This window comes from Tachypleus tridentatus, chromosome 7 (genome assembly GCF_004210375.1).
Source record: "Tachypleus tridentatus isolate NWPU-2018 chromosome 7, ASM421037v1, whole genome shotgun sequence".
Taxonomy (NCBI): domain Eukaryota; kingdom Metazoa; phylum Arthropoda; class Merostomata; order Xiphosura; family Limulidae; genus Tachypleus; species Tachypleus tridentatus.
Window position 1 is genome coordinate 157,706,679 of NC_134831.1, and position 21,902 is coordinate 157,728,580.

The 21,902-nt window shown below is 31.0% G+C and overlaps 1 protein-coding gene across 4 annotated transcripts in view; it reads left to right on the plus strand.

The window, feature by feature from the left end:
* The window catches only part of LOC143256996 (dihydropyrimidinase-like), a 105,154-nt gene that overhangs the window by 67,009 nt on the left and 16,243 nt on the right, over positions 1-21,902 (plus strand). For all 4 annotated transcript variants that reach the window (XM_076515023.1, XM_076515025.1, XM_076515024.1 and 1 more), the window contains 8 exons: positions 1,173-1,246; positions 6,553-6,663; positions 7,503-7,664; positions 10,070-10,212; positions 13,655-13,723; positions 16,125-16,245; positions 18,502-18,658; positions 19,947-20,088. In XM_076515023.1, the coding sequence (XP_076371138.1) occupies positions 1,173-1,246; positions 6,553-6,663; positions 7,503-7,664; positions 10,070-10,212; positions 13,655-13,723; positions 16,125-16,245; positions 18,502-18,658; positions 19,947-20,088 (979 nt within the window). The remainder of the gene's footprint in view (positions 1-1,172; positions 1,247-6,552; positions 6,664-7,502; positions 7,665-10,069; positions 10,213-13,654; positions 13,724-16,124; positions 16,246-18,501; positions 18,659-19,946; positions 20,089-21,902) is intronic.

The window sequence follows — 21,902 nt, forward strand, 5'->3', positions numbered from 1 at the left end:
AAGCCGGCACCTTACACAGTTACACCAACGAATTTTTGAAAAGTATATACGTGTGCTTTCTTATAGCAAAGCCACAATGGGCTATCTGCTGAGTACATTGAGGGGAATCGAACCCCTGATTTTAGCGTTGTAAATCCAAAGACTTATCGCTGTACCAGCAAGGAACCTTGAAAAAGTGAAGGTTGGGTCTAGACTTTTTAGTTTTCTGTTCTTTAGAGGTGGATGGTGGGTATAAATTTATGAAAAGAAAAATAAAGTTATATTAATTTAACATTTGACTCTATAGTTTCTTCCGGAATAATCGGTACGAATTTCAGAGCTTAAATTTTAGCAATAGGCTTGAATTGGCTTAGCTATATCAGTATAGACAATTTGATTTTTAGTATATTAAATTGGTCTATTTTAATACTACATATCTATTAATTAATTGTGTTTTTTGATAACGACTCTGTAATGTCAGTATCACATATACATATAAACATGTTTCAGACTACTTTGATATAGTTAAGATAATAATAATAAGTGTGATAATATTTAAAATTTTATTATAATGTAATAATTTAGAAATTTCGCGCAGTATGTAGAAACAAAGGCACATTATAACTACTATAAGCATTGAAGCAGTCAGGTAATGAAAAGTTAAGAGTGATCTGTGAGCAATTCGTTCCAGTACTAACAGTGAAACTTATCGCGATTATTACGTTATTCAGTCAAATAGCCAAGTAATTCAGTAATTATTTAAAGTTAGAGATACATAACACTATTACCAAAGTTTCTTTTGAAACGTTGTCAAAGAACTTAGGCTTACAACTTCTGCAAATTGGAATGTAGCCAATACTATTGTATAAGCAAACGTTTCTGTAGGAATAAATTCGTTAGCATTGTGTGGACTGTACGTGCCATTATGTTTACCTAATAATAAAATACAGCAACAAAAATATCGTCCAACCTTACAATACTTGAAACAAGATGCATCATATCAACCAAACGTTTATTATACGCAGAAGAAGAAAGGTTGTGCTGAGGATTGAAATGATCAAGTGATGCCTGATAAACTATTAACTGTTCTAGTACTATAAATACAACTAACTTTACAGAAACTAAAATTGGTTACAATACTGTACCAAATGCACACAATAAGTTTTCATCAACTTTTTCGTTTGATTCTTCAGGCAAGTTGGTAAAGAGCTCATCGTTCCTGGAGGCACTAGAACTATTGATGCTAAAGGGAAACTGGTTATTCCAGGTAAGATATAACTGTAAACTATCTAACAGCACACCATGATTTTTATTAGTGAGTTGTTGGAGTACATATAAGTTAACTGTTTAAATATATAATATTATAAGTTTTACCTCAACTTTAAATTAACCGCCGCCTAAAATAATAATTGAGAACTAATAAATCTGATGTTTGAAGTTGTTGGAGATTTCTGCTTTCCAAGGTTCTAAAGAAAAGACAATTTTAATTTAATGTATTGAATTGTCAATAAATATTTTTGTTTGTTTTACCATCGCGCATTGCCATTTGTCTATTACAATTATGAGTTTGTGAAATAGTTATCTGATATAATAATTTATTCCGGATACTTGTGTTTCAACTGCAGCCTGGATTGGTTAAATAATCTAAGCTCTTACCTATTATTTTATTATGTAGAAAGACAATATAGAAAGAAATCACAAAATACTATTTTTTATCAAGCACATAGCAGTGAAAAAAAAACTGCACTTTTTAATATAATAGAAAATATGAATTCAACACATTATACCAGAAAAACAAAGTGTTAATAGAAACTGCACAGGGTATCTGCTGATGCATGAAATAAGATAAGCTATTTTTAACGCTATATGAATAATCTGTTTTTGAAATAAAACTTTTTTATTTCTAAACGTGATTAAATTTATATAGTAGGATTACAAAATATTTTATGATATTTTTTATTTAACTGCTAAAACATCAGAGTGAGCAAAATCACAGGAGGCTGAGAAAATAATGAAAGCAACTAATCAACCCAAACTGAACATACCTTGTTACATATTATGATTTATCTTGGACGAACTTCCAACCTACAATGTTATGTATTATAATTTATCTTGTACAAGTCTTCAATTTATTATGTTATGTATTACAATTTGAAATAGCCTGAAATTTGAACTTGGAATATAATTGGATGTTGGTATGTATCAAATTTATGATATGTCTCGTGAAAATACTTAAATCCGAAGATAATTCTCTGAAGTTAAACAGTTTATACATTTCGAGTATTATGAACTAATAAACGTTTACCATAGTTATAGCTTCCGAAGGTTTAGTTTATACTAACTGCAGCAAACCAACAATAAAGATCTGTCTCTTGACGTGTCAGTTTATAAACGTTAAGGCGAGGTTCTAGAAACTTTAGTTGGCAAAACTATTTGATGATACGCTAGTGCTTTAGTAAAACATGTTGTTGACTCTTTCACTTGAGAATCTTCTACAAATTTTATGAATAGTCGGGAATTTCGCAATACACGTTTACCCGTACACGTTACATGCAATTCTAAATATATATTTAACTGGAACAAACGTTGATATTGATATGAATATATTATAGCAAATCCGTCCCATTCGCCCGGCATGGCCTGGTGGGTTAAGGCGTTCGACTCGTAACCTAAGGGTCGCGGGTTCAAATCCTCGTCGCACCAAACATGCTTGTCCTTTCAGGCGTGGGGGCGTTATAATGTGATGGTCAATCCCACTATTCGTTGGTAAAAGAGTAGCCCACGAGTTGGCGGTGGGTGGTGATGACAAGCTGCCTTCCCTATAGTCTTACACTGCTATATTAGGGACGGCTAGCGCAGATAGCCCTCGAGTAGCTTTGTTGAAATTCAAAACAAACCAAACCGTCACACCTTTCCTCTTGAGAAATAAATATTGGTGTTAGACAATTTTGAAATCAGATATATATATATATATATATACATATACATTATGATACACTAAAAAAAGAATTATACAACTTCAGTAATCGTGACAGTATGTAACACAATCAATATAACCTTGGACATGAAAGTGCATCAACATAAATAAATTCTATCATTTTAATAAAGGCTAAACACAATCACATAACTGAAAGATTCATTGAAAACTTGAATAGTAACAATACTTTTCCAGTTAAGTTTTTGAACCAGTTGTCAAGTATGACAAGTTTTACAACTTGATACAAAGTGTATCATAATTATTGCACATGTCTTGCTGATACCTGAATGACATCCCAGGGGGAAGTCATGGGCAACTCTCAGTATTTCTGAATGATATGATTTGGGCACAACTGTTCGGTAAACTATGGCCATCTGATGATCTACATTTTCTCACATTCATCATTGTTACTCACTAAAGAATTACCAGTAGAAGAATTATTCATATGTTCCCAGTCAGATCCAAAAAAATGTCTGAGAAAATTTTATAATGTCGTCCTCTGAACATGTGTCTATCATTTGTTTTTGGCCTAATTTCTTAGCCTAAGTTCAAGTCATAGAACGCGAGGGAAACACATCTGGATTCTTCTCCACAACAAAATCGTCCTTAAATGAAACTGTGATCGGCTCGCTAACCAGATTGAATTCAATAACAACTTCCCCCAGCCACATTATTTTCGAACAATAATGATACACCCTCAATTGGTAGATTAGGTTTTACTCCAACCACAGTTGGTCACAAAACTAGTGCAGTTGCGAAATATATGTTATGAAGAGGAACATTAACAAAGCCACCCTCAACACCTTGAGAAATAACAGACTTACCAGTGGCAGAACTCGATTCTGAAGGCAATACATCTAATAATAATGATTGTGTGGCAGGTAGAATACGTATGTGTCTTGGGTTAGCAGTGTCATTTGTAAAATACACAGAATTAACAGACACAAGAAGTCTAAATTCTTCCCTAACTACATTAGCCTTTTTATCAATGCCCATATCAACAACATCGGGTTATCTGGTAAAACTACTTCCATATGTGAACACGAACGCACTGGGTGTTGCCTCTTTTTTAAAAAAAAAAAACGCCAACAATTGAACATAACATGCATAACATGACCAGGTTTCTTACAAAAATGGCAGACAGACCTTGATGGTTTTGAGAAAGTTTCATCCCGACTTTCAGGAGATTTTTTTAAAATCCTAAACCTTAGGGTAGTGAAAAAAATATCGGTGTTTACTAAAATGGTAGAAACTTCTTTTTATGCAAAGTGGTTTTATGTGTTGAAGTGTAATCATCGTAAAGAGTAACTGTTTCTTCCTATAGTGTTTCAATATTCTTTTCATCCAAGTAAGTTTCAAGGGCATCACTTGCACACCATTTTAATTCCTTAATTAAACATAATTATATTAGTTTACCGAATCTTTTGCCAGTATGAAGAGAATTCTATCATAGATCAATATAAACTTCTTTATCGTGGGTGAATGCCATATAAGTTTGGCTATCTTGCTTGAGATGACCTCGAAACTTTTCGCAATAAATCTCCGGTACTAAATTATGTGCTTTTAAAACAGCTGCTCTAACCTCATCCGTAAAACATATATTGTTGATTCTTATACTCGAGAATCTTCTACAAACTAAGTGAATAAACGAGAATTTCACAATATATATTTAACCATACACGTTACATGCATTCCTAAATATATTCTTAACTGAAACAAATATTGATATTAAAATAAATATAAAATAGTATACTTCTTCTTACATGTAAGAATTTCTAACATTGGATAGATTTTTCTTGGATTATTTGATAAAATAATATAATATCCAGTTCATTTAATGAAAAGTAGGGCTTCTTATTTTTACTAACACCATTCTATAAGATCACTGAACAATAAACCAAATTCACAAATAAATTTGAATAGTTACTTGTTAAATGCTCGGCATGACCAGGTAGTAAGGAAGCTCGACTCACAATCTGAGAGTAGTGGATTCGAATCTCCATTACACCAAACATGCTCGCCCATTCAATTGTAGGGGCATCATAAATGTCTGTCAATCCCACTATTTGTTGGCAAATGAGTAGCCCAATAGTTGGTAGTGAGTGATGATGACTCGCTGCCTTCCATCTAGTCTTACACTGCTAAATTAGGGATGACTAATGTACATACAGTTGTGCAGAGTAAGAAAACTTTTGTTGGTTCAGTTAGTTGAAGAATTGATTGTAAATATAACTTTTTGCAACTGAAGAATAAACAAACTAGAAATAATTGTAAAAAATCACTTTAGTAATAAGTTAGAAATAGAATAAACACTATGAAAAATAAAAATTGACTCTAACATTTAAAAAAAATACTGAACTTAAAAGAACAATGAGTTTATTGACACGAAAATGAGAACTGGAGACTGAAGGTGAGAAAAAGTTTGTATTAAACGTAATTGAAGGTTACCTTAAAAAATAAAATAAAAAACTATCATGCACAGTTGAAACAGTCAATGACATAAGATAACACAAGACATTAGAAGCTGAAAATGAAGTTCATTGAGCTCAACAAAGTTAAATAATATTTAACATATTACATATCTTTCAATAGCCTACTAATAGCTAATCACAAAATATACATAAGATTCTGTATCCAGTAAGTCACAAGTTGCACACAGCACTGTAGAGCCAGTCTATCATGAAATGTTCATAGTACTGCACAGTCAGTTAATCATATGTGATAGCCTTAAAGTAGATTCACACCAAGAGTGATGTTAACCCTGGTTACAACGATTGTGTTATTTCAAAAGCACAAAATTCCTATAAAAACAGGTTTAGGACTGTTAAGTAAGGAATAAATCGAACATGGGCAGTAATGGAAAATAAGTAAGCATAAATGTAATTGGTAAAAACAAATATTCTTTACTTACCAAACTCATTTGGCTACTTAGGTAAAAAAAAATCATGAGAACTGAAGAGATTAAGTGAATCAATGTACATAACTATACCAGTAACCTACTAGAGAAACAAAGAAAGTCAGGTATCTCACAATTACATAGACTACATGTTTTAGCCAATGTTCTGCAGGTAATGTTAAGCCAACTTGTTTGTACAGGTTTTAGCATCGTCAGTTCAAATAGACAACTCTTCACAAAATCCATAAAGAAACATGAACATATAGTTTGGTGATTAAGAGCAAAGGCTAGAGTATGTGATCTTTACCTGTGTAAAATAACTAACATGTTTACAACCTTTAGATAGCTAGTAAATGAGAATGTCATACCAAAATGCAGGTGCTGCATGGAAACTTAAAGAAGTACAATGTAAACATACATTAACAGAAGTAGATTCTATAATAGTTATGGGTTGATGAAATTCATCACATTTGAATCATGAAAATCATCACATCATCTGTGTGAGATAAGAGATACATTCCTGATTAGTTCCTGCCTAGCACCTAAGACTAAATATAGAATAAAAGCTTCAATAGATTTCCTGATTTAATAAAATAGAAGTAAGAAAATCTAGAAAGAATTAAGAATAAACTGACTCTAACTTTCAAAAAATGGTTGGCCAAAATTAAATATTTCTTAGAACAGTGTTGCTGTATTTCAGGTGGCATTGACACAAACACCCATTTCCAATACCCCACTATGGGTACCAGAGCTGTTGATGATTTCTACCATGGAACCAAAGCAGCATTAGCTGGTGGAACCACCATGATCAGTGAGTACAAAACAGTACATAATTTCCAAAAATGCTCTAACAAGAATGTGTATAAGAAGAGTTTGGAACAGTATGGTGATACTATTCAATGTAGATATAAAAAAAACAACATGCACAGTTGTGTTCAACTAGCAGGTACTTGATAATATAGTTTTCCTAATATTTATAAGTAATACATGATACAAGAACATACCAACAATTTATATGCATCACCCAGTGATAAATCAAAATACAACTGTTTTATGATACAGATAAACAAAAGAAATTTCATGTATTGCAAAGGCATTTTTTTACTGTTCAAGTTAATAAAAAACATCATAGTTTATGCCAGTTGTCCATTTGAAGATTGCTGTGATAAAGGCCATCTTGCATATAAATTATGATGTTAGTGTCTCAAACATATGTTTTTCATCATGAAATTTTACTTTATCATTGCATTGTGTATATATATGTACGTATATATTCAACTGGTATTATATACGTATATATATATATATATAATGTTTTTTGAATAACTGATATCATACCTGTCATTTGTTTTTGTTTTGTTTATTTGTGGAACACTCATTAAACAGATATTATCATTGAATCAATTTATTCTTTTATTACATAAAAGTTACACCTTTTACAGTAAGTAAGATTGGTATTTCAAAACTGCTACAGTGGTCTGTGAATTTATTACTAGCTGTTTGTGGTTTCTTTATTGTAAGGTTAAATGTATTTACAAACATACTAATTTTTTTCTCTCTTTGATTTCACCTCATAACTTTGTTAGCTATTCACTAAATTCTGATTTTTAGTTGTCCTTCATAAAAGATTTTATTATTGTTTTTCTGTAGTGGACTTTGTGGTGGAAACTACTTCTTCTTTGCTGGAATCTTATGAAAAATGGAGAGGCTGGGCAGATGAGAAAGTTTGCTGTGATTATGCTCTTCATGTTGCTGTGACCTCTTGGAGCGACACCATTAAACAGGACATGGAAATACTCACAAAAGAACATGGTTTGTAAAATCTTAAACCCAGGACTTTTGTCATTTATATCTCATTTAATGTTAGAATGAATAAGTGGGATAATACCAGTTGTGTGTAAAGACTTCATTAAGATACATTTGTTATTGATTTCATTAAATCCTTGCTTGGTATATTGTGTTATACAATAGACTTAACCAATACTTTCTCCCTGTACATAAATAATGCTTTCCTTTGTACTAATTTGCTATTGGGTTGTTAATTACTTTCACATTTTGTTTTAATCTGTTTGATTTAAACTGTTATATGGTTTAGCAGAATGCATTCGTGATCTCTAAAACTTTTTTTTTTGTTTTATTGAGCTTATCCAAAGTCTACAGAAACTGATTAATCCCTTTTTATATTGTTATGAACAAAAAATATTTGTTCATTCAAACTAACTTTTACAAACATTCTGTACTTTAAATTTACAATAAATATAACTTGATTTATCATAAGGTCAAGCTTCCATAACGTTTGAATAGGATTAAATGTTTACAAAGGAAAGGTTATTTCAAACATTTGTAAAGAGGACACTGGTTATGTTGCCTCTTTATTTATTTTTCAGTTGAATTTACTTACAATGTTTTGCTCATCAGATGATTCTCAGCTGCAACATTTGACATAACTTGAGGGTGGGTTTAATAAAAATACTTAAATTGTGGCCTCCATTGGATTGTACTTTGTTGGTGAGGTTCTTATAGTGATCCATTCTTTAGTAAAATTTACGATTTCACCATTATAAAGCTTGATTTGTTCTTTTATTAAATGTGAAATTGTATACATAGTTGTTTTTATTAATACAAACATCCAGAACTAGTCAATTCTGCTATTTTGTTAATTGTAGCTGCGTAATTAGCAGCAAATGCTGCTGACTTATTGTCTTTCCTACAGCTAGCTGTTTTAAATTAATGATGGCTGTGGGTGAACCTCAGAGGTTTTTGACATCATCATTTAGTTCATGTGTTTTATAAAATGTTGTTCAACTTAGAAATACCAATGCCAAAATTATAACTCTTGAATTTTGTGTTTCAAATGCCAAGTTTCATTGGAATTTAATACAAAAATGTACTATAACTTTTTAAAAAAAGATGTAACTGTTATCTGGATTATTTACAGTTCTTGAATTTATATAATAAACAGTATGATGGAAGGTTTTCCATCAGTTGTTATTAGTATTGAGGTTATTTAGCTTAAAAGCATAATCATATTCACTTTAGAATGAATATAAAAAATGTCAGTTTATCAAATAATACAGTTATTTCACTTTTCACTTGCTCTTCCTGTTTCAAAATACCTTAATTAGTAACACTTTCTCAAAGTAATACTAGAATGCACGTGTTTTGTTGTATTGATTAGTATGATTATTGGAAAAGTGTTAAAATTAGTTTTGGTTCACAAAGTTATTTCTGGAATGATTTGAAGACTTTTTAATATTGTTTGGTTACTGAGCTTAAAACTGTTGATATATTTATGATACATAATTAAAACTGTTAAAATGTTCATAATAGATAATTAAAACTGCACATATACATACTGGCACCCATAGTAAGAGAAAACATTTTATGTGGCTTGCATAATGTAGTTGTCACTTCACATGACATGCCTAATGTGGTAACCATTTCTTCATGAATTATTTATTGTGGTATTTTTTTATCTCATTTCTCTCTGTGGTCAGAATTTTAGGACATTTTTATGATTTGTTCATCATTTATGAATATTTTGTTTATTCAGTGGGAACATTAATGCTTCTCCTTATCATTTCTTTCAATAACACTTATTAAGTGTCTTATCAATTGTATTTCACAGCACTCCTAACCACATTTCAGGTAGTATCCAGTCTATTTTCTAATAATTATTTTCTTTATTTCTTCATTTTTAAAGATAACACTGTTTCAGACATCTTATTCAATCGATCCCAAGTATCAACATGGGAAAATTGCTGACTATTGACACAACATCTAATGAACTTATTACTTATTTACATAGAGTTATGTTAAGTTACATATAACCATGTGCTATAGCTATTATGACAAAAAAACAACAAAAACACACAGCACCACAGGTGTCAATCATTTTGTCTCATTGTAAAATAGGATCACTTTAACTCTATTAGTTGTTAGTCAGTAATTATGCAAACTCAAGAGTAAACCCTACTAAACAACAGAGGAAAATATAAACTATTATCATAATGATAATTAATGAAAAATGAAGGATTACCACATCATAAAGCTAATGTAGGCATAATGTATAACACTGATTTTATAAATACTTTTCACATGTGTATCTAGATCACATAATCTCTCCAGTTGTTCATGATAATAATAAAGATACATCCATTTTATTTCTTGATATTTCCTAACAGTTTTTGTAAATGTGAAATTCTGTTTTTCTTCAGGAATAAATTCCTTTAAAATGTACATGGCTTATAAAGGTTCTCTTATGCTACGAGATGAAGAACTGATTGAAGTGTTCAAGGCATGCAAAGCTTTAGGAGCTATAGCACAAGTTCATGCAGAAAATGGTGATATAATACATGAAGTAAGCTCATTTCTTATTCATTTTAAATATTCTTTTTTACAGTTGACTCAGAGGATAATTCAGGGTTAATCAACTAAAGATTTTTCTGCTCTTTTACAGTCTTGTCACTAGATAGTTTTAAATTCATCTCAGGAACTAATTTTCAATTTTTTTCAAATTGTGCATAATGAGCTTTAATGTTGTTTATCAAATATCATTGATCAAATCATGAAGAATAACTTTAGATTGCAGATAGTTGAGTATGTGATATTAAAAGTATTTTTAATAAACAAACAAGCAAGTCATGAGACAATAATAGTTGGTATGAAGTCATGGTGGAATGGCATGTATTAGAACTGCATTTTCATAGTGTTTGTCATTTTATAGATGTATGCATGATGCCACTGAAATTGATCACTTTTAGAAAGGGTATGTAACAGCCCTTTCCAAAACAAAGCATTCATGCAATCAATAGTGACCAACTTGGGACATCAAAACTATACAGAAAGAGACCTACAACAAGTCATACTCTAACTATGGTAAGTGAAGTGCAGGTCCTGTAACAGATGAGAATTCTTGAACACAAATGTCAGTGGCAAACAAAAAACCATCCACATACCACAGTATGCTATGTGTTCAAGCTGGACCTTTGCCTGGAAAAGTGACACAAGTCATATGTACTCAAATTACTGCCACTGCATATCCATTCAATCATTACATATCACAAACAGTTGGTGAATGAAATAGGTCCTCACGAAATCCTATACAAAGAAATTCTGGTAAAATCACTGGCACAGCACCTTTGGGTTTCTTTATGACTGAAGATCTGAAATGGGCGCTTGGCAACCATTGTCCTCATGCATAACATATAATATAAAATGCACGAAAGAAGGAAAGATCATTTTGGGTATGACAGACCTGTGCTGGAGATGTCTGCAATGGAAACTATGTAGCAGGGCTGTTGTTGGAGTGCATGTTCATCAGATAAAGCATGAATAGACATGGTGAGATGGACTGTAACAATGTGTTGAGACTCGAAAGTCATTTTGATATAACATGCTCCTCCTCCGAACAAGTATTTATGGTGATGTTGGGAATTACATAAGACTACAAATATATTTATATTAAAGCACAGCTCAATATTACCATGTACTTCATTGTTGTTTTTTTAAATTAGTAATATTTCTTAGGTAGTTTAATTAATATAATGCCATTACAAATTATAATTTTACAATAATGTTTTATAATAGGAATGATTAATAATGTTTACCATATTTAATATGTTAAGTACTGATAATTGTATTTTTTAAGTTATTACTAATACCTTTTGATGCACCTAGCTCTGAATAAAATTTGATTTGTTTTTGGTTTTAATAACCAAGCATGTTTTAAAAAAATAATGGTACACTAGTATTATGTAACAAAATCTTCATATATCTGAATGTTTTTGCTGTCAGGTTTCATCAGCTTGAGTGAACATAAAAATAAATAGATAACAGGACACAAATGATTTAGTTGCTTGTTGTCTAAGGATGAAGTGTAAAGTAAAATGGAAAAAGTTAATGGATAAGTTATATTTTTCTTACTTTATATTTGTTTCACAATATATAATACATTACATAATCTTAATTTGTTATAAAATCTATTGCAAAAGCTGAATTGCATAAACTTTTTATTAGTAACAACATCTGAAATGAAAAACAAAACCTGAAACAGATTACCAAAAATAAGTTTCAGAGAACTGGTTTTTCTAAGACAGTGTTCATGTATAGGTTAAGACAAATAACAAACTCTAGCCAAAAATTATTTTTGTAGCATTGAAAATGCAATGGGAAAAAGCTTAAAAATAAACAGAAATTTACAAGAAAAAAGAAGAATACTAATTCGTAAAACAAATTTGCTTCATATGTAATATAAATGTTCAGTCTGTCTCAGTCCCACACATGAGCATTTAACATAGTACAAACCAGTGTAAGGCCCAGTAGTACATAGTAGTAAATAACTTTACATAAATCAGTTACATTATTCTCCAAGTTCATATATATATTTACTTAAATGGTTTTGTGAAATAAAGTTTTTAATTATACAACTCAACTGATATTCTAAAATGTCACAATATGTATAAATTTACCACAGACCCAAAACTAATACACTTTCAAATTGTTCATTATTCATCTGAAGAAGAATAGTAAACTATTTCAAAGTGCTCAAGTTTTGAATACTTAAAAAAAAAATTGCAATGTTTATGTGTGATTCTGTGTGCTTACTTTTTAACCAGAATGTATAAATTTATCACATACATGTACATGGTAGCGAAAGCTAGTTGTGAAAAAATTAATATTTTTACGTGCCTTGTTTTTACCTTATTTTTCTTTTCTGAGCATTAAAAATAAGTATTTGTATCATTAGAACAGGCTAATGTACTATGAAATATATTATTACTTGTACATATTATACTATTGAGTGGATTCGTTTGGATTATTTGGTAAACATATTACAAAGTATAGTTCAAACAATTATAATGAATTGAGTGATTTATTCAACAGCATTTGCTGCAAGATATGTTCAATGGTAGGCCTAACTTGACAAATAATGTTTCAACAGAAATCACAAAACTAATGTCACCTAACCAACTAGTTTTGCAAATTAATCACAAACAATGAGACTCTCTTTCTAGCTGACACTGAACTAGATCACTCATCAACTCAATAATCTGCAATTTTTATATCATTACTCATTTTCAACTCATTGCACAAAGTTTCTAGATGTTGCATCATTATGTGATGATTAGCTCCTTCTTGCAAACAAAGATCTAAATTAAAATATTAAAGATATAACTTACAGCATTTTGATGTTTGCAGGATCTTCTGTATTATTCATAAAAAGAAAAATGTACAAATTCAAAGCTATTTAATGATAATAAAAGCATTTTATTTCTTTGCATTCTACAAGCTCTATGTGCTTATATAATTAATGATAATTAAAGTTCATCTTTACAAATAAATTGTATGCAAACAGAAATTCATCTTGTTAATTTTTTTTCCTTTGTACTTCACTGGATACACAAGATTTAATTGCACTGATTACTTGTTAACTCACAGACTCAGTACTCATCTGCATTTTACATAATGTGTAAACTCTTCTAAAACATTTGGGAAAATTCTAAAGATCAAACTACAAGCTCATGGCCTGGCATCAAACAAGAATACAAAAAGGTAAATAAAATCTCAGCCTATAACACTATATGATATGGACTGTCTGTGCTGTGCTCACAATTGGTATTGAAACTCAGTTTCTAGCATTGTAAATCCATAGACATTTCAACCTGCCACTAGGGAGTCTGCAACATTGTAGTTTCAAATTAACTATTTTAGAAAATTCAAGCAAATAATGAATGGTAATGAAAGTAATAACCCTTTGTCAGCATAACTTAATGATCTATATTTCTCTAATTCTCTTTCAGAACCAAAAAAAACTTTTGGAAATGGGTATCACTGGTCCAGAAGGACATTTATACAGTAGAACTGAGGAGGTGAGTTATATTCTTCATATAAACACTTTGGCAATTTTTTCATAGAATTTAAAAGTCTACTGAAACTTAGAGTGTAATATATATTATCTTTCAAATGGACAAACTTACTTCGATTTGGGTTAGAATATATTTCCCATCACAAGTGTACTTAGGTTAGAATACAAAGGACTAAGTATATAATATGAAAACAATTTTTAACATACAATTCAACAAGTTGTATGGTGACCACAATCAATATAAGGTCATAATGTAACACAGATATCAGAACTGTATTTTGACACTTTGTAAGCGGTATTATACCACTGAAAACTGGTTACCTTTTCTGACACAAAATATTTTTGTATTTAGATTATAAACATTTGCTCAGACAAAGAATTTAGAATTCCAGAGATTAATCTATTCCTCGTACTTAATTATATTATATCATCACATTGGAAAACAGGGGAACATGTATCAACTTGGGATGCCAAAACCATTCATAAAGAGACCTGCACCCTAGCCATGATAAACAAGATGTGACACCAGACGAGGATCTGTGGACACAAAGGTCAGCAACAATAGCAATCCATGTATCTGAGACACAGTGGGATGTGGCATAATTAAGAAGGATCTCCTTCAGAAAATAATGCCAACAAGATGTAATTTCTTCAAGATAAGACTGCCAGTCATAATTCTAGTTCAACCGTTTCATCCCTCAAGTAGCTAGAGAATAAAATGGGTATTCTCTTGCATATGAAGATGTATCCATTGAGTAGCTAGATGAAGTAGATATGGAGTGATTTCTCTGTCATTAAATTATTAAAATAAGTGCTGGGAATTCATGATTCTCATACACTAGATTGATTATGGAAAGCTTTCAGAGAGAAATGGCATGAACATGACACACTTAATGAAAACTTTTAGGAGTATAAACTATATCAAGGAGCACAATCATCAGTTAGATTAAGACTGAACATGACATTACACACTGTAACAACTTATAGGTCTAGATCATCTTATGTAATTTTATAAGGATTTTCCCTATATAACGAGGGAATTTTTTTGTGTTGAAGTTATGTATGACTAAATTAAATTATGAAGCTGATGAATTCATATAGCTGCTGCATTGAAACAACAGATTAATCCATATCATGAATATAAACTTTTAACAAATACTATTACAACTGAAAGAGCCAATAAATGAAAACAAACTTTGGATGGGGGCTTTAACCCAGAACTTTGACTAACAGAGCTAATGCTCTATTCAAAGGAGCTATTCAAGAGTACAAGTCATCCCCATCTTCCTTCGTTCTTAAGGGTTTTTGACTATGAGCATGAAATTTCAAACTGCAGTATTAGTCCAATTCCAAGACAATGTTTTTATTAATAATTATGCTGTAAAATTCATAGTCACTTTATAATTGCCACCTACCCCCTACCCATTCCCTCTACTCTAGCCTCTTTTATTCCTGTAATTTCAGGTAGCACTTGTTTCTGCATGAGTGCCAGATGTCTGTTCAAGATCATCATTAATTCTTGTAACTCACCACCTTGCAGGTTGTGTTGTACTGATTTTGCAGACATAAAAAAGGACATTATAGCAATTATTTTTCTTTTCTTATCCGTGGTTTCTGAAAATTTGAATCACCTTACATTCAAGACTGCCCTATAATTGGGCCAAGATAGTACTTTGTGTTGATGTGGTCAAGCAGCTAGTGGGTTAATTTATCATCATTTGAGAATTCTCCTTATATTTTTGAAGATTAAATTCTATAGTTCAAGATTAGTATCTGAAGTTTCAAGAAAAATACAATTATTAAAATCATTCCTGATATTAGATTTCCTCATGTCAACTTTGGGTGTAAAATTTATTTCAAGTAAGTATTGTTTCAATGTTGAAATCACACCAAGCTTAATTTGTAATTTAATGGATCTTTTAGATATGTGTCTTGAATATATGTTACTATAAAACTATTTTTCAATAACAAAAAAAACTAAAGTGAAATATAAGCTTAAATTTTTTTGATGGACTTTTAAGAAGATAGATGCAAAGTTTAAAAAAAGTACTTTTGTTGATCAAGGATTTACTGGCCCTAATGTAACTTATTAAATAACTTGTGAGGTTATTTTTTAACCCATACCCTCCATAGAAAGATTATTTCTTGTTAAACAGGACCAGCAAGAGCACCGATATTTTACCATATGAAACACTTTGAGCATCCACAAGTTGTAAAATATCATAAAAAAATGCAATCTTCTGTTCGTGCCCTAAATATTATGCAGAGCCATTTTAACATTTACTGTGTTTTTTTTTGTGTAATAAAGTAAGATTTATATTTGCTTTGGCATTATTTATCAAGTTTGTCTTTCTTTAATCAGAGTTGGTTATATTGTTTTAACTTTCTTTTATTTTACTTTTCAGGTGGAAGCTGAGGCAACCAATAGAGCTATTGTCCTTGCAAATCAACTCAACTGTCCACTGTATATTGTTAAAGTAATGAGCAAGAGTGCAGCAAAGGTTATTGCTAGAAAAAGGGAGGAAGGTAAGCCCTTAACGTAATTATAACCAATAAGAAATATTGTTTTAGTTGTTATATTTGTTTTAATTATTTCTCTTTGAGGTTAGAACATAAAGCAACTATGTGTAATAGATCATGATAATCAATAACAATTAGGTTTAAGATTTATTTTTATGCTACTGTACTTTGTTCTGGTGCATCCAGACCTGACTGTTTCATTGATTTAGTTTCAGACTGCTGTAGTTTGTCTTGATGCTTCAAGACATAGCTATTTCATCGATTTAGTTTCAGTCTGTTGTAGTTTGTCATAATGCATCCAGACCTGGCTGTCTCATTCATTTAATTACAGTCTGTTGTAGTTTATTCTGGTACTTCCAATTCTGGCTATTTAATTGGTTTAATTTCAGAATAATGTAGTTTGTCTGAATGCATCCAGACCAGGGGCTTAGATTTTTTACACCAGATGGGGGGGGGATGATTTTTGCAACCGCTTATGTGGACTGTTGAATTTGCAAATTGGTAATCTTTGATTACGTGAACCTGAAATCTGTAAACATGCAGTCACAGAGTAATCTTGTTGCCACGATATTTCAAGGTTTCCATGTAGGTTTGTATAAGTGAGGTGTTGTGAACAGTTTTCAAAATGTTAATAGAATAAAGACAAATGTGTCACAAATTAACTGCCACATGAATTTATTCCTGCACACTGCACAGTATAAAAGATGGCCATTATACTTGACAAGGTTATTAATAACTTTCATTTCATGAATTACGTTTTCAAATATTAATAAAATTAGTAATAAAATAAGTTTATATCTACTGAAAAACTGTTCATGTTGTTTAATAAAAATAATTAAAATATCCTTGCAAACTCTTGAAAATTACACATCAATACAATGTAGCACATAATTATTCATACTTTTCATTGAAGTAAGATTCATTTAGTCCTCTAGTCTACATGTTTCTAAATGTAGACCTACTTTGTGATGATCTGTTTATGAATTGTTTCATAAGCTCTTCTATATTTATTTTGTCAACCTCACCTTTGTTGAGGCGGCACTGAGACATAGTTGACCTTAACCACGTCTTCAATCGTCTTAATGCAGAAAAGCTGTGTTCACATTCGCAGCTGGATACTGGACATACAAGCAAAATTTTCATGAGAAGAAACACTTCTCTAAACATCTGCTGGCTTGTTTCATACATTTTACAGTAAGTATCCTTTGCACCTTTTAGAGATACTGCTTTTGTTGTTCCTTTGAACATGGGCAACTGAAACTCGAGCCGTTGTGCAGAAATTTCTGGATAGAAGTTTATAACCGAGTTGTCAATCTTGCCAGATGTGATCATGTTCTCAAGTGCCAGATATTGCCTCAAGTCATTGTTGTCTGCATTGAATCTAGTGGTAAGATGTTCTATGACTGTGTCTATAAATTCAAAATATTGGCTTCTGTAGTAATCTTTAGCTGTTGTAGAATGGTGTGCTGAGCCATCACCTGTGATCCTTCTGGGGGGTCTGCAAATGCATGGTAGTTCAATAGGCACCAGATCTAGGGAAGTTACCTTTTTCTCAGCTTCATCAAATATCTTGTTGTAATTTTCCTCTGTTCACCATACCTGCTGTTGCTCAACTGTCATTGCAGATGCTTCAGTCATGCCAGATACTGTCACTGATTTTGCATGGAATGCACATTTTAGTTTCTCTAATGCAGCTAATGGATGCTGACACATCAACAATCCTGAAACCATACCCCCACCTAAAATGAAGGGGGGATGTATCCTCTCCATCCTCCCCAAGATCTATGTCCCTGATCCAGACTTAGCTATTTCATTGATTTGGTGTAAGTATGTTGTAGTTTGTCCTGGAGCATGTAGAATTGGGTGTAACTGGGACTGGATTTCTTTATTTTACATAATATATTAGAGGGTATTAAGTTATATCCATCAGTTTTGTGAGGAGTATAGAAAAGTTAATAAATAGCAAAATGTCTAAAAGTCTCTTCCAGACTTTTTTTAAATAATAGTAACTGTTATTATCGTGTGAAGAAAAAAAAAGATAAAAATAAGTAACAGTTGTGTTTTATTTCAAAAGTGTTTATTAACTGAAATGTGAAAATATAATCTTCTGCACATACAAGTTTTGATGTTGTAAATCTGGTAAATAATTTGTTACGTTAGTATACTTATTATTTTGAGCAAACCAGAAATGCTTCCTTGTCTTTCACATAAGCCCTTCATTTAAAGGTCTTAATTTAGTAAGAATATGATGATTTTTCATAGGATGTGTGGTTTTTGGGGAACCAATTGCTGCTGGACTTGGAACTGATGGAACTCACTACTTTAACAAGTGTTGGCGTCATGCTGCAGGGCATGTTCTCTCCCCCCCACTACGACCTGACCCATCAACCCCTGGCTACTTGATGGATATGCTAGCAAGATAAGTATCTACATTAAACTGAGAATATACCTTTCTCACATCTAAAGGAAAGGCTGTTATTAAATATTTTTGTCTGTGATGCTTATAACTATATTATGTTCATTTATATTGTTTACTAAAAAATAGAGAAGCAGAACTAACAGACAAAAGGTAAAATTATAGTGATATTTATATATATTATGAGATATGATTTCCATCACAGTTTCTTTTTTTGATAAGATGTAAAATACATCAATCCCAGCAATGAAAATGTGAACATTTCTCACACTCACTCTTTGCAAAAGATACTAAATATTAGTTTTCTAATATTTCTTGAATTGACTTCATTAGATAAAAGGACAGCATGACTATTAGAATTTGATGATGCACACTCGTTTCATAATTGTTTTGTTCACAAACAGTTTAATACACATATATTTTGACATAGCTTGTTGTATCATGAAGAATTAGCATATGTACAAGTTTGCTGTAGGTAATTTAGAGCTAACTGTAACCTGTGTTTCTGTGTGTTTAGCTCAAGTATTCATTTACAAGAGAAAGAACATTTTGCATTATAATTTATTTCTTAAAAAATAAAGGACAAACATCAGATACACATAATAATAATATTATTATTATTATAAAATGATTTAGTGAAATTGAACTATAATTATATATAATGTATAATTTGCAACTTTCTAAAATTTAAAGAATTCTGCAGTCTTCCAGTGGCTCAGCAGAAAGTCTGAAGGCTTATAATGCTAAACCCAGATTTCAATAACCATGGTGAGCACAGTACAAACAGCCTAGTGTACAAACAAAAATGTTTTCTGCAGAGCTAAAGTTTTATTGGCTGAAACAAATATATTTTAATCTACAAACTTAACAACTTGAATCTAAACTGTTCCTCAGGTTTAGTACATGTCTCATTGAGAGTGTTTACTTAATACTAGAAAGACAGAATATCTTTAAAACAGAAAAAAAACATAAAATTATTATAATTATTTATTTATTTGCTTTTTTTTTTCTCTTTATTTTATTGCAAAGTTGCTTTGTTGTTTTTTTTCTGTTTATTTTATTACAAAGTTATTTTGTCCACTGTGAGAAAAGAAACACCAGATTTTAGTATTGTAAGTCCATAAACATACCACTGATCCACCAGGACACTGTTTCTCTGCTCATTCAAAACTTGTTGAAAATGGTTTTACTATGAATTCTATATTTTGACATGTCTCTGTATGAATTTTGTTCATTTTCAACTTGCTTTAAAGTATAAAAGAAATAATTGTTGTTTTGTTTTACTTTTCACTGGTGAATTACAGGTCACTGGGACAAACAACTGTACTTTCAATGCCAACCAGAAGTCCATAGGTACCAATGACTTCACCAAAATCCCAAATGGTGTTAATGGTGTTGAAGACAGAATGTCTTTGGTCTGGGAGAAAGGAGTCGTATGTGTCATTTATACTTTGTAGCTTGATGAAACCTTTAATAGATCATCTTATGAAATAATATAAAAAATCAGCATGTGTAAGGGCATTGTCTCATCTTCTTTTCTTGAAGTGATTACAGGATATGTAATAGAACATTATCACGTTCTTCTTGTAACATGTGTGTTATATATTATAATTTATATCAATTGAGTCTCCAATTTATTATGTTAAATATTACAGCTTGAAATAGCCTGAAAGTTTAATTTTAATGTAGCAGTTAACTAAATGTCAATATATATCAAATCTATAATAGTTGCCAACAAGATTGATACAAACACTTTACTTTTTTAACACAAATATGTTTTAAATTACAAACAATATTACAGTTTATAATATTGGTTATTACAAATAATAATTTATATATAAAAGTTTTACAAACTTACAAAAAATATATAGAGTTTTCTATCTGGCCTGGAATTGAATATTTTATTGACAGTTTATGGTGAGCAACTGAATTCCTTCCCCCCGCTAGTACAGCGGTAAGTCTACAGATTTACAATGCTAAAATCAGGGGTTTGAATTCCGTTGGTGGGCTCAGCAGATAGCCCAATGTGGCTTTGCTATTAGAAAAACACACACACACAAACATGCAAATGAATTTCGAGTGGTTATTATTACAGTTCACTTAACAGCTAGCTAGCTAGTTTTCAATGAGCACACATAAGTTTTTTTACCAATGAAAATATCTAATGTCCTTTTAGAAACACTAACATATGAAGTTAAATGGTTTATTGTGTTCAAAATCTATGAACGTTCTTGAAAATTTGTCTGTGATTTCCTGATTAATAAGCTTTATCCCAGTTTTAGCTACTAAAGTTTACAGTATACTAACTGTAACAAACTTACAATATGAACTCTCTCTTTCCATGTTGCTACCTTTTATAATCATTAGGCGAGATTCTCCAAATTTCTGTTGCCAACAATACTGGGAACAACTGGTATTTTACATACACACACAGCACATTGTTAATTCTTATGCTCAAGAATCTTCTACAAATTTAGTGAATACTCAAGAATTTCAAAGTATGCATTTAACTATATAAGTTACATGTATACCTAAATATAAATTTAACTTATTCAAATGTCAGTAAATAAATATATAATAGTTAATTCATTACATCTTCTTTTCTTGAAGTTATAACAACATATGTAATGGAACACTGTCAGATCCTTCTTCTAGAGTTGGTAACAGCACATGTAATAGAACATTATAACATTCTTTTTCTGAGTTGACAATAGTATCTGTAATAGAATGCTATTACATTCTTTTTATAAGGTGTGAAACAACATGAATAATAGGATATTTATCATATTCCTTTTTTAAAGCGAGAAACATGTTTGATAGAACATTATCACATCCTTTTTTTTAAATTGAAAAACAAAATGTGTGTTAGAACATTATCACATCAGTTTTCTAAATTGGAAACAACGTGTGATAGAACACTATAACATCCGTTTTTTGAATGTGAGAAACAAACAACAATTATTTTTCTAAAGTTGATAATAGGATATGTAATAGAACATTATCATGTTATTTTTCTAAATTGGGAAACAACATCTGTGATAGAACATTATCACATCCTTTTTCTAAAGTGAGAAACAATATGTGTGATAGAACACTATCATGTAGACTGAGAATTTAAAGCACTTCTTGTGCTGTTTCTTTTGATTTTGAGATAACATTATGAACTCCATGATTCCAGCATCTAGAAAGATCAACCACAATTGAACTCAGATCACAAACAATTTTTAAATAGTACCTAAACCAGAAA